We start from the raw sequence: 14,194 nt of genomic DNA on the forward strand, positions 1-14,194 counted from the left end.
TCTTCAATATTATAATAAGTAGTATATTGATATAGATTATTTTGTACACATTGGATGTGATTGTTGGCTCATTTGCGTTCGCCATTTAAAAAATGCTTAATTGTGTGATGTTTAAAAACAGACTGGTTTGAGTTTTCGACTCCTGAACGAAAAGTAATTTTGATTATGATGCAAAGAGCATTCAAAGGAAACAATGGTGAATACACCCACACTTTGTATAAGTTAAAAGACGCATTTAGTGCTATTGGAGCGCTAATTTGGGCGTATATTGAACTTAAAATATTGACAAGAAGATTTTTGAATATTAAATGAAAAATTACACGAGAAAAAAATGTCATTTCTACCAAATTGCGGAAGTATCATTTAAAAAAATTCATTGATACAAAGATGAATTTCCCAGTGTTCAACACGTATTGGTTGCTATGTAAAAATTTGAATTTCAGTTATATATGCACATTCAATTTAAATAAGAAATGGTGATTGTGGGTAACACACAGTTGGTTTGATCCGAAAAAATAATCATTCTGTCTACAGGTACCTATATAAAATATATCTACAATCACATATAATATTAAAATTAAATTACGAACTTGAGCAATGGGAAAATAACTGCTGCCAACATTACATTATATTTGTTGACGTAAATTTTATTTTACAAACAGACGGAAAATAAGTGAATAATATCAAATGTTAATATGTTGCAATGTATTTATTTTGAAAAGTAAGTTTTCGGCTTGAACATTATTGAAAATTAAATGCGATAAGCAGCTTTTAATTTGTTGTCAAAAATTCGGTAATTTGGTTCATTTAATGGTATGGGGTTTGGGTATATTGCTGTGGCATTTGTTGTTGATAGTGATTGGTTGAGGATGGGCCGTAGTAATTTTGTTTGCCATGCATTGGACTATATGAAGCTCCATTGTTGTATGGACCAGTTTGCATGTTTGGTACTTGATTCATATGATTGAATGAAGTTGGTTGAGCACCATAAGATGGAACTCCGGATTGCATGTTAACTGCAGCATCAGCATGACCGTACATACCACTTGGTAGACCATTCAAGCTTGAAACAGCATTTCCTTTGCCATGGAATCCGGTTGGTGGCATCGGACCATGTGGATGGCCATATCCAGACATTGCTGCAGCATGTGAATGGGCATATGGACATCCATTTGGAACAGTTGTAGATTGCAAGCTAAGACTAGATGCTGCAGCATTCATGCTATTGTAAGTAGTGCTTGGTGGCATTGGTGGTGGAGGAACATTATAATGATGCATAGCCATTGGTGGTGGAAGGTGAATTTGAACGACTGATGGTTGAGCTGCACGTGGATCAGGATGGTAATGGTTTGTAGTATGAGCATTTGTCCATGACAAATTTGATACATGCTTGTTCTTCTGATTCTTAATCTTTTGTTTCTTTTGTTTCTTTTCTTTCTTGCCTGATTTTCCCAATCCCTTATCATGTTCGCCCATATGTGCGTCATGACCCGATTTTAAACTATTGCGTTCGCGATCAAGGTCTTTTTCGTCTGAGTTGGTGTCAATGTCTACATTAATTTTTTGGTCAGCTTTACCATCACCATCTGTATCCAAATCGATGTCAAGAGATATATTTTTCTCATTTTTGGATCCATTTTGTGGTGTGCTTGGAGGAGTGTTTTCTTTGGAACCCCAAAGTTTGTCCTTGAGAGATGATGCTGCGGAGCCAACTGAACCAAGAGCATTGCTAAACATACCAGGTGCGGCTGGATTAGGGGCATCAGCTTGATTAGTTGCTGCCAAACCGACATAGTTTTGGCCTTGTTGTTGTTGTTGCTGCTGCAAGTATTTAAGCATATTTGGATCCATGTTTTTTCCGTGTGTATTTTGATTGTTGGAGTTTGTTGATATATCCAAATCGATTGAGATATCATTTTTACTGTTGCTTGATTGATGACCACCTTGTCCATGGCCATGCCCATGTCCATGTCCTGATGTTGATGGAATATTCGATCCAGCGTTCATATTTTTGAGATATTGGCTGATGTGTTGATGCATTTCCTGTTCATTCATGTTTCCTTTGTTGGGAACGAATTTAAAGAGATTGTTGGCACCACCAACTTCAAGAGAAAATCCAGATTCTTTACCTGAACTATATTGGTGTGGCAAATTAAAGCCATTATTGAAGTTGTTTTTCATCGCACCTTGCTGCTTTTGCGAAATATCTACATCGATTGAGATGTCATTCTTACGTGCTGATGCCGAAGTGGAAGATGGACCATTTTGCAAGACTTGATTAGAGCCGTGACCCTGACCATTCCAGAAAGCTGATGCTGCTGCCGAAGCACTTCCATAAGCATTATTTACGCCATCCAATGGTCCTGATTCAACAGGAATCTGAAAGTACGAAATTCATCGAAAGTAATGACTCGAACACTCGATTTTAAAAAAGAAACTTTCAACACTAAAACTTACCGTTTGAATGATGGCAAAGCCAATAAAAACGGCGCAGAAGTATTTCATCTCGTTTGATTGCTTGAAATCGATGAGATTCGAAATGAGTATCAATCGTTGTGATGGGCTCCCTTTTATACTCATGCACACGCTTGACTATTCGAATTTTTTTTAATTTGAATTTCAATACATTTTACATCTAGTTTAATTAAACTTGAATATTAATGATGACTTGAACATGAGTCCCAATTTAATGTAGTCGAGAACAAAAAATTCTCGCTCTGACGGTATTTTTAATATTCAGATCAATTCCTGGGTGAAAACATATGGTTTTTGGGCAATAAAATATTCCAGAGGAATTTGTTTTAATGATTAATTCATTATTTAAGAGTTATTTTCCAACTATAATTTCAACATTTAAATAATTTTATTTCGCATATACTTTTGACTAAATCAACACTATTTTACAAGAAATTTGAATTTTTTCTTTTAAATTTGGTGTTCGTTGGAAAAATAAGAATATGAGAATATATTTTACGTTAACGTAAAATACCACGATTATCATAGCTTACCTTAATAATAACTCTTATCCATGTTTTCTGGAATTTTATTTTCTTGGCCATATCAAACATGCAAATCGACAACTGAAGGAAGAAATTCTTGAAAATACATCATGAAAAAACTCATTAATATTTACGTTATTATTTCACACGTTTTCATTGTATATTGCACTGACAACAAGAAGCTGCCGTTTAGTCATTTCCAGTGGTGAAATTCTAAGAAAAAATTGGGATGATATCAAAGATTTGTCTTAGTAACCATAATTCAATAAAACCATTGCTTTTCTAACGATGAAGAAAAATATGTTTTTGAAAATTAAAATATTCGATTAAAGCTAATCAACAATAACGAACAAAGTGAATCATAGATATTTATTTAAAAAATCTGATATTTTAGCTCATACATTTTATGGATCATATAAAACTGTGGCCTACTTGGAAACATTTCAACTTTTTTTTTACTTTATTATCGCTTGAATAGCTATTTCATTATGCATAATGTGCTATTTGAACTTTCAATCATATTCTAGATCATATTTATATTGAAATATACTCGAAAATCACAAAAATATGTTATCCTTCTACTTCATTGGTAAACTACATTGCAGTCTTTTTTATTATTCATTCCATGAAAAACTCAACATTTAAACACAAGAAAGAAATTCTTTTCGATTTTTTTTTTCAAAGAAGTCACATCGGAAATACTATGTCGATGTATGTCGATGTCACCAATATTATAAGTTCATTATTGATTCAAAACATATGATAATTATTGATTTTCAATTACTATACTAAGTTTGCGTCATGAGTTGATTTTCTGTATGTCTGTACTGAATTTCAAAAGCAGAGAATTACATTTTAAAATTATAAGTAAAAGATACCTTATGGATTGAAATTGCTCAAAACTCCATTCAAAAACGATAAAGTCGATATGAATTTTTTAATATATTTTTCATTCATTGCACTTTGTTTCAAGAAGAAAAAACCATCGTTAATATAATGAAAATACATAAAAAATTGATAAAAATAAATCGAGTGAACTTTGTAATAACAAATAAAAATGTTGTTTTGTTGAAAGCACAATAAAATTGTTGTAATTCATTTTTTGTTCAACAGATAACATCACTATCGTTGAGCAGAATCAGTGTAGTGTAAGTGACATTTCTTGTTAATGAAATAGTGTGATTCATTTTACACGCCTTTGCTTATAAACGCAAAAGAGGGGAAATTCATTCAGTCTTTGTTGCTCTACAGAGCGATAACGTGCATGTGGCATATGCGGCTAAATACCATATGATGGCATCAGTAACAAACCAACATTGTTCGTATTCAGACGGCACATTTTTACTCGGATTGCTAAATTAAACGAGTTTTTAAGTGAGTTTTGGTTTATTTGCGATAATTGAATACAAAAATTGCCCGAAAACTTTAATTACCTTAATATTATTGTTCATTTGCACAAAAAAATACCAATTAAAAGAAAATTAGAAATTTAATCCGGTAATATGCGAAATTCCAATGTATGCCACGAACAAACACAGTGATACGTATGTAATGTATCAAGCCATACAGTTGCATATGATATTTTTGAAACAAGTTTTTGTGTGTATTGGTGACTGGGTGTTAATTACGATACCAGTGATCATGTTTGCTTTCAAAACTTTCTCCGAAAACATCATTTGAGTGTGTGTAATTGTGTACAAACGTCTTATGATATAACATTGTGTTTCCTCAGTTTTTGGGCATTTTTTATTCACATTTCTGTTTGCTTTTAACACACTTTAGAAAGTGATTTCAATATTGACACAATTCAGTCATTTTTCATTGTGTTTCACATCATTTTTGATAGATTCTATACTTATCTCTGAACTTTACAGTTTTAAAACAGATAATGAGTGACGTATATATTGTTTCAGCTGCCCGAACACCAATCGGTAAGAAAATTTTCAAAAAAATTAACGAAATTTGATGTTCAACATATTCATTTGCGCTAATTTTATATATTAGGAAATTTCAATGGAACCCTATCTAAAGTGCCAGCTTCGGATCTTGGTGCAATCGTTGTTAAAGAGGTGCTGAATCGTGCCAATACAAATGCAGCTGATGTTAATGAAGTCATACTTGGTCAAGTAAGAGAATAATTTTTAATTTTGTTTTCGAATTTTATAACAAGAGATTTTGCACATTTTTGTCATTTGAATACAGACCCTAACTGCAGCCGCTGGCCAAAATCCTGCACGTCAAGCTTCAATTAAAGCTGGCATCCCACAAGATGTGCCCGCATTTGGCTGCAATATGCTTTGTGGCTCTGGTTTGAAATCAGTATACCTTGGCTTTCAATCGATTAAATCAGGCGAATCAAACGTTGTGGTTTGCGGTGGCCAAGAAAGTATGACATTGGCACCACATGCCGTTCAATTACGTGCTGGCGTTAAATTGGGCTCAACAAATCTTACCGATACAATGTTGAATGATGGCCTCACCGATGCATTTAGTGACATTCACATGGGAATCACTGCCGAAAATTGTAATAAAAAGTTTGAAAATACTCGTGAAGAACAAGACTCGTATGCAGCACGTTCACAACAATTGGCGGAAGCTGCACAGAAAAATGGCTATTTTGATGCTGAAATTGTACCTGTTCCAATTCCAAGCCGAACTGGTGTTACATTATTCGATAAAGGTATGTTCGTGCTCAAAATTTATTGCTTAATATTATTTACTGTAAAAATGTTTTTTTTTCTATTGCAGATGAATTTCCGAAACATGGAACAACAGCCGAAACACTAGCAAAACTAAGACCTTGTTTCGATAAGAATGGTTCGGTCACTGCTGGAAACGCATCCGGACTGAATGATTCAGCAGCGGCTGTACTTTTGATGTCACACGCCGAGGCACAAAAACGTGGTGCCACACCTTTGGCCCGCATCGTCGCATTTGGTCAAGCCGGAGTTGATCCCAACTTTATGGGAATGGGCGCGAGCAGCGCTGTTCAGATTGTGGTTAGTATTATGGTTAATGGGACGCATTTTTCACGTTTATTAGCAGATAAATACATTTTATTGTTATTTTTTAGCTAAAAAAAGCCGGATGGAATAAAGATGAAGTGGATCTTTATGAACTGAATGAAGCCTTTGCCGCTGTGTCTTTGTCTGTCAACAAGGAATTGAATATTGACGAGTCAAAAATAAACATTAACGGTGGTGCAATCGCACTTGGTAAGTACCTCGTTATATTTAAATTTTATTCAAAAGTTTAACTTTGCTCCATTTTTATGCTATTAGGTCATCCAATAGGTGCATCTGGTTGTCGTGTACTAGTCACCTTAATCTATGCACTGAAAAGAACTGGCGGTCGCAAAGGTGTCGCCTCATTATGTGTTGGCGGCGGAATGGGAATAGCAATTGCCATTGAACTGTTATGAAAATGTTCAATGGTTTCGAAGAAATTGTATTTTTTTTTTATGAACAAACTTGACGTTGTGCTTGGCAAAAATAATCAAAATGGCTTTACATGTGACAATAAAACTTTCACACATTTGTTAAATTTTATATTTGTTTCCGAAGAAAATGAAATGGATTTTTTTTCGTGTATGAATGATGAGAATTGTTTATGCGGTATTTTCTGATGATGTTCCTTGTGACGCTTCATCACTTTCCTGGTTTTCCTGTTGAGCTGCGAGTTCACGCAATGTTTCCAACTGATATTTTTGCGCTCGTTTCAATTTGAATGATTTTTGTGGTTGCTTGTCTTTCATATCTCTTGGTTTCTTGTTAAAAAGTTTCTCCAAAGCCTGTGTTACATCGACCTGTAAATTAAAATGGTCAAGGTCATACTTTATTGCTTGTTTTTCACATTCAAGTGTTCGTTTCAACGAAACTAATTAAAATAAATAAGAATAACAGAGAATCCATAATTTCAGAATGACAATCAACTGATTTATTATTCATTACATTTATTGTCTATTTTAAACGAAAAAAAGAACAGAACGTTTACTTTATGTTAAATTAATTTGGTCAAAGTTTATTTTATACTATATATGTTAGTAGCCAAAGAAACTGTGAATTGATATGGTAAAACGGATTGATATTTATATAAATATTATAATGTCAAAATATTGTAATGAGCAACGTAAAATCACAAAGAACTAAAGTCCATTTGAATTGCAAAGTAAAATGGTAATCTCATAGAAATCTTTTATCTGTGTCATTATTGTATTTTTTCTTCGCTAAATCTTCGAATCGAAATTTTTTTTTTATTTCGAAAAGCAAATCGGTTCACTCGGATAGAAACCGTTTGTACACATTTTCTGTGTAAAAATCTTGAATTCATGATCAATTGGATTTGCGGCAATGTATTCCATATTTGGTACGCAAAGTTTTGAATGTTTGCGAATGATTTCAAGCCAAATGGTTGGTTCGTCGTTGCTCGCCAAAAAATATGTGCCCCATAACGGTGAACAAAGCAACCTTTGATCTTTGTGTTCCGTGGCCGGTCCGTTCATTCCTTCGGCTGTCATTTCTTCAGAAATAGCGATTGTATCGGCTTTTGAATAATCATTGGGTGAGTAGACGTCTTGTATCAAATTGTCTCCTATGTAAAGCACCTTTGGTCTGGAGGTTTTTGATTTTTGAGCCAAACATTCCATCAGACCGTTCCAGTTTCCCTGCGTATAAACTTCGCCAAGTTTCATTTGCGACGGATCGATTTCTTCGGTTGTTTCTTCAGTGTCATGTGATCGCAAAAACGGACGGTCCTTAGCAAAAAATCCAGGCTTTTTTGCAAAACAAATGATCACATCGAAAAAATTGCGCCAATCTTTTCCAAATGCATACGACGATGTAAAACTCGCAAAGTCAATATGCGAACCAGTCAACAAAAACACGGTTTTATGTTTTCTTAATTCCGTTAGCCAGTTTTTCAACGATTCGGATGATTTATGAATGTATCGGCCTGGATCCACTTTAACGCTAGAAAAATATTTGCTACGATCATTTTCAAAGTGTTCCCATGTGAAGATTTCGCAAAGTCCGTCCAAAACGTCGGGCCAAATATTGTACTTGGCCAATGGTTTATTTCCATTGGCATCATCAAGGGTGTCAACGATACGAGCGAATACAAGCGAAGCGGGCATATCAAAATAATCGAGTAGTGTCCGCATGTCTTCAGCTAACGGTCCATGCCAAGCCTCCAGTAAGTTCTTACAAAAATCGCTGGTCACCTGCCAACTTCGATTTTTACCGTAGATCTTGACAATTTCCTCATCACATAAGGGTTTGGTGCCGTGACACGCTTTTGATATATAGCCATCGTACGCAATCTTCAAAATGTTGCCACGTGCAAAATCGATGATTAAACCTTTTTGCAAAAAATCAATGTTTTCGATCATCGGCCGTTCCAAATATTTGCTCGCATAACCTTTGCTCGTTATTAGAAAATTGGCCAGCACACGATATTCCAATTCAACCATTTCCGTTAGCTTGTAACGCAACAGCGTATTGTCTAAATCGAAGCCAATACAATCGTAGTCCGTGAATTTCATCATGTCAGTTCCAGTGAGAATTGTATTGGCAGAAAAACGGGAATATTTCCGATTCGTACACAGTGAATCCAAGGTTTTTGTTGTTGCTGTCGTCGACGTCGTCGTCTTTAACTGTTTAATATTGTTTAACGTTGTGCCGCCCAGGTGATATTGACGAATGAGCTTGAAATTATGCTTGGCGTTGTTTGTATTCTCAATCGATGCATCAATACATAAAAATAGACTACGCACTTGACATGTATATTGTCCACATGATTTGCTTTGCACTTGACTTCGTAACACACTCTTACTTATTATCATACTTTTTGAGATGTTGATTTTGATTATTAGTTTTTTTACGAAGTTCGTCTTTATCTTTTCGTGTTTGTCTTTTCTTTTATCCTTGTTTTATTTTCGATAAATGAATAGCAGCTTTTATTTATTTACTTTACTTATCAGTCTTGTTTGTGCTCAAGTTGAATTAAACTAATTTTTCATCGCAAAAATTCGCATCGATTATCAAGCCAAAAAATTTCGCGTATGTTTTTTCAAAATGTTCTGTGTCACAAAATTGTAGAAAATTCACGTAAAATACAAACTGATCATGGGTACTGAGTTGTGTGAAAATTGATGTTTTACAAAACGAATGTAACGTTGAGACGACCACTTGTTAAATATACTGTATTGTTAATTCAATCAAAATGATTTGAGCACAATTTTATCACCTTCGGGCCACACAAACAAACAACGAATAACCATTCGTTTTTACAAATCGTTTTTTTTTGTTTTGGGCACATTCATTTACATGAGATGCTTGTACCTTGTATACAATCTAGCTAAAAAGTCGTGTACAAACTTTGACAACTGTTCATAGTCATAGGGCGGTGACATAATATGTCAAATTGAATTATACCAACAACAGCTGAGCCAATTAAGCGCGATAAAAACACAATGTATGTGTCATCAAATTGTTTGTTGGTTAAAGTAAAACGAACTACATAAATGGCATAAATATGTTTCCTATTTTTTTTTAAATAAAATAATCAATATAAAAAGTGTATATACCTCATTTGGAATGTGAATGTATTTAACATTTCTGGCGAGAACGAAAAAATTATCCAGTGGTCTCATTTTGCCTTGTTGATCGATAAAAACCACATTTATCATTGTGATGTTCATAAATCTGCAGAAATTGAATGTAAAATGCGATCAAATTCGAAAACAAATGTATATCACTATATACCCATCAACATCGTGAATAGTTCCCGCCACAGTAGTATCATTCCAAAGGTCGATGATTGTATTTTTATCTTTTAAAATGAGTGGAATACATGATAAACTATTGTACAATTTAGAACATTCAAGTTTTGTGTAATTTCTTGAATCCATATTGCTAATTTGGTTATGATTGAATGCAGCCCAAATGCTTGCGGCTTGCTTTGTTTACGTTCCTTCGAATGTGTTGAAATGTCAATTCACTGGGTTCGTTCCAATCGCCATTTGTTTTGCTGACAAAAATTGTCAGCACACATTTGACAGACAAATATCACTTTGACATCTACCAACACGTGTGTATATATCAATCTCTGTTACAAGTGCGGTATGTTTAATTTCTGAAAAATTAACAAATTTGTTCTGTTTTAAGTTTTAAAAAACATCGTTGTTAAAAATATGTTGAATCCAAATGAAAAATCAACAAAAAAGCGTAAAAACGTGCAAGAAAATGATAGCCAAACATCGGTTGATCCAGCCGCAAAAAAGCTGAAGCTAAAGAAAGACCTACACAAAGTGGCCAAAGTTGAAGAAATCAATCAGTTAAAAGCCACCGAAAAATTGTATCATTCGAATTTTTTCCACTTGCAAACCGAAGAATTGTTGAAAGAAACCAAATTAACCGAAAAACGAGCGGCATTTGCTGAAACATTTTTCAAAGGATTAGTCGAATTTTTAAAATCGCTACCGACGCAAGAGAACGAAACACCGGTTCACGAATTGAAATGGTTGAAGAAAAATAAAATTGTGCCACCGATCAGCGAGGAGATTCCATTTGATTCAGCACCAATTAAATTCCGTTTCGTTACACCGTCTTCAATTTTTCCGGTTGGATCGTTTCGGGCACAAACAGTTATCAAAGTGCAAACCACTTTAGATATTTGTATTGAGATTCCGGCCGATTTTTTCCCCAAAGGCAATCACTTAAACGGAATCTACCATCGAAAAAAGGCACTCTATTTGAGCTATCTTGCGTTGAAAGTTAAATCTTGGGATCAAGTGACCAATTGTAAATTCACTTTTGTAAATGGAAATCCATTCCAACCGGTTTTAGTGCTAGAGCCGACTGGAAAATATGGAAAAAACATTTGTTTCCATTTGCGAGCCACTTGCGGCGAAGAAAGTTTTAAAATCGAACGCTTGGCACCGGAAAAATCGAACGTTAAACAATTGACCGAACTGAAATGTTCGAAAAAGAAGACATCGACTGATGTTATTAAAAATACGGAACATTCAGCAACGCCCTATTATAATAGCACTATTTTGGGTGATTTAAATACAAAATTTAATGACACATATCTATGCAATACGCTCGGCACTAATCCACACGTCAGAGATGCCATAATTTTGTTGAAAATTTGGTTGAAGCAACGCGAATACAATGTGGGAGAGGGTGGTTTCAATGGCTTCATTTTGTCAATGTTTATCGCATATTTGATACAAAAGAATCTAATCACACCGTCAATGAATAGCTATCAAATTATTCGCCAGGCTTGGATTCATCTAGGTGAGGGGTGCACTTACACGAAATACTTTCTGATCAAAAAGATAAAAAGTGTTTTTTTTTTTCTTAATTCCAGCCAATACATCATGGGATGAATTAAACAAGAGCATTTCGATTTATGAGTCAAAGTTCCGTACAACACAACCCGAACCAGAGATTTTCCATCAGTATTTCGATGTTGTATTTATCGATTCGACTGGTTACTATAATATTTGTGCCAATCTCTCGTTGGACATATATCGTCGTGTACGTCATGAAAGCTCGCTCGCATTGAAATTATTAAACAACGAACATGTAAATAGTTTTCGATTTTTGTTTGCAACTAAAATGCCGTTGTACACCCAGGTTGACCACATCGTTCGATTTGATGTGACCAACTTGTTGAAGAAGTCAGAACAATCTGAAACATTATTTAGTGTATGCGGTTTTTGGCATGCATATGCAGAAAAAATGGTATTGGGTGTTCTACGGAAAGGCTTGGATAAACGTGTTCATGCAATTTTACCAATAAGTGAAATTCATGAAGGCAACTCACAAACCTGGAATATCAACGAACATCACACACCAAACGAACGTGTACTGAAAATTGGACTCGTTCTAAATCAAGAATATGCACTTGATATTTTGGACAAAGGACCACAATCAAATCTACCTGAAGCAGAAGAATACCGACAATTCTGGGGCTCGAAGTCGGAATTGAGGCGATTCCAAGATGGGTACATATTGGAATGGGGATTTTTTTGTATACATTTTTCAGTGTATTGAGACATTTATAAATTTCAGATCAATTTCGGAGGCTTGTGTTTGGGGTTCATTGACATCATCATTAGCCGAAAAGAGATTAGTTTGCAAACGAATTGTCGAACATTTATTGGAACATCATTTTAATATCGATAACGATAAAATTCAGTACACAGCTGCACAAATGGATTCAGCGTACGCTATTAATGAATGTTTTAAGGAATTTTTAGATGGCGACAATAATGCGGAAAATATGGCCGTTCAAGTTATTAAGACATTCGATGAACTCGGCAAAAATTTGAGATCGCTCGATGAATTGCCACTAGTTATTACATCTGTGTTGGGTATGTGAAATATAACGAAAAATGGTCCATTCATCCATTTAGAGATTTTATAATTGAAAAAATCATCTCTGTTTCTAGGTCAATCGCCAGTGTTTCGCTATTGCGAATTACTTCCGGTCATTGCAAATGCAAGACTGTTTTCAAAAGACGATAAGCAAACATTCAATGCGTCCATAATAAACGAGGGTGTTATTCAATTCGGTGGGTAACTGGTTTTTTAAATGTAATCTTTATCTGTATTTTAATTCAAAGAATCACGTATTTTGTACTCTCGAGTCCAATTATACCGTAGAAAACTTCATTTCAAAATAATATTAATATGAATTTATTGATTTTGTTATTTTAATTTGTTAATGGCAACACAGAAACATCTGGAAAGTGGCCAAGTGAATTGGGAGCACTTGAACGGGTCAAGGCTGCGTTTTGTCTTCAAATTGCGCGCGGATTGCGGAAAAAATTTCACCTTCGTACCAAGGTCAATGTGGATTCCGTCGACGTGATTAAAGGTAACATCGATTTATTTTCATATTTATCTTCTCCGCAAAATCCAAACTAAAAAAAATATTCTTCTTCAGACGGTTACATGTTTCGATACAAGATAGCTGTTCCACGTGAGATTGCATTGCATATGAAAGAAGTGACTACAAAAGGCATTACCAAATACAGAGCTTCCGTAAAAAGTACGAAAATGGAACGTGAATTGATGCTAATTCCGAAAATAACGGTCTCTTTGCACACGTAAGTGTAAAAAAAAATTAATCCGATTTTTTTCAAAGATTTTTATACATTACCTTTTTGCAGACTTTATCATCAGCACTTATCATTTGGACCAACGGTACTTTTGGCAAAACGATGGCTACGCTCACAATTGATCGATCCATTTTTGTTCGATGACATTTGTATTGAACTCCTTGTCGCTCATCAATACTATAATGCAATTGCATCGGAGGCACCAGTACAACCACAGACTGCATTCATTCGATTTTTGCATATGTTGTCCAATACGAATTGGAATACAGAGTTGATTCTATTGAATTTCAATGATGACCTAAGTCGTGAATATACGGAAAAATTGGAAATGGAATTCGTTTCAACGCGAAATGTATTCCCACCGTTGTGCATTATTACGTCATGTGGTGAGATTGATAAACACATCGTGTGGTCAAAGAAAACACCGAGTGTTGAAATACTTGCTCGAATTACTCTATTGGCTCGCCATGCCATCAAACTCATTCAGCACAGTATTTTTAAGGATTTCACTGCTGAGCCACTATTCACGGCATCGATTGACGGATATAACCTATTGATAAATCTCAACAAAAGACACCTCAGAGACAATCTTGTTCATGAATTTTCAAGCAATAGCAACAAACCGTGCCGACAACGCAAACCTTTTATACCATTGTCCGATTATAATCCAGTGGAATCATATCTAAATGAACTGCGATCGGGTTACAGTCATGTAGCCATGTTCTTTTATAATCCATGCGGTGGGGATCGAATAGCCGTCTTATGGAAACCAAGCACATTTACGAAACAAGAATTTAAGATTAGTGCTGCTGTTGGACAAGTAAGAGCCGATGACGATCAATTGCAATTCAATCATGAACAATTGAAAAATGACTTTTTGATCTTGGGACAAGGTCTTGTAGAAAGCATAACAGATTTTGCGAATTGATCGCAATAAGCATTTTATAAATTTATAAGTTTGGCTTTTAGAAAAGTCAATGATTTATTTGGAAAAATTGAATAAATGAAAAAAAAAAAAATGAAATAAAATTTAATGTTTTTTTTCATATATTTGGTTTAAATTTAT

The 14,194-nt window shown here is 34.7% G+C and overlaps 5 protein-coding genes across 5 annotated transcripts; 2 read left to right on the forward strand and 3 right to left on the reverse strand.

The window, feature by feature from the left end:
• Positions 1-690: 690 nt before the first annotated feature.
• Positions 691-3,074, reverse strand: LOC116342919 (myb-like protein I). The gene is made up of 4 exons (XM_031770724.1): positions 3,009-3,074; positions 2,458-2,592; positions 2,130-2,379; positions 691-2,060 (listed from the first exon to the last, which is right to left on the reverse strand). The coding sequence occupies exons 1-4, from the start codon at positions 3,066-3,068 to the stop codon at positions 808-810; spliced, it is 1,698 nt and encodes a 565-aa protein (XP_031626584.1). The 5' UTR covers positions 3,069-3,074; the 3' UTR covers positions 691-807.
• A 1,176-nt stretch (positions 3,075-4,250) lies between these two features.
• On the forward strand, positions 4,251-6,566 carry LOC116342877 (acetyl-CoA acetyltransferase, cytosolic). The gene is made up of 7 exons (XM_031770667.1): positions 4,251-4,373; positions 4,874-4,930; positions 5,004-5,125; positions 5,202-5,679; positions 5,748-5,998; positions 6,073-6,214; positions 6,281-6,566. Exons 2-7 carry the CDS (start codon positions 4,888-4,890, stop codon positions 6,418-6,420), a joined length of 1,176 nt encoding a protein of 391 aa, XP_031626527.1. The 5' UTR covers positions 4,251-4,373; positions 4,874-4,887; the 3' UTR covers positions 6,421-6,566.
• LOC116342878 (U7 snRNA-associated Sm-like protein LSm10) lies at positions 6,006-9,973 on the reverse strand. The gene is made up of 3 exons (XM_031770668.1): positions 9,761-9,973; positions 9,583-9,700; positions 6,006-6,804 (listed from the first exon to the last, which is right to left on the reverse strand). Exons 1-3 carry the CDS (start codon positions 9,904-9,906, stop codon positions 6,607-6,609), a joined length of 462 nt encoding a protein of 153 aa, XP_031626528.1. The 5' UTR covers positions 9,907-9,973; the 3' UTR covers positions 6,006-6,606.
• Positions 7,072-9,365, reverse strand: LOC116342876 (5'-nucleotidase domain-containing protein 1). Its single transcript, XM_031770666.1, has one exon. The coding sequence runs from the start codon at positions 8,836-8,838 to the stop codon at positions 7,252-7,254; it is 1,587 nt and encodes a 528-aa protein (XP_031626526.1). The 5' UTR covers positions 8,839-9,365; the 3' UTR covers positions 7,072-7,251.
• An 84-nt stretch (positions 9,974-10,057) lies between the features above and the next one.
• Positions 10,058-14,136, forward strand: LOC116342874 (nucleolar protein 6). The gene is made up of 7 exons (XM_031770664.1): positions 10,058-11,296; positions 11,370-12,009; positions 12,077-12,378; positions 12,457-12,579; positions 12,744-12,884; positions 12,954-13,116; positions 13,180-14,136. Exons 1-7 carry the CDS (start codon positions 10,189-10,191, stop codon positions 14,054-14,056), a joined length of 3,354 nt encoding a protein of 1,117 aa, XP_031626524.1. The 5' UTR covers positions 10,058-10,188; the 3' UTR covers positions 14,057-14,136.
• Positions 14,137-14,194: the final 58 nt, after the last annotated feature.

The sequence above is a fragment of the Contarinia nasturtii genome, unplaced genomic scaffold (genome assembly GCF_009176525.2).
Source record: "Contarinia nasturtii isolate CC-2019 unplaced genomic scaffold, AAFC_CNas_1.1 Cnas_scaffold_928, whole genome shotgun sequence".
Taxonomy (NCBI): Eukaryota; Metazoa; Arthropoda; class Insecta; order Diptera; family Cecidomyiidae; genus Contarinia; species Contarinia nasturtii.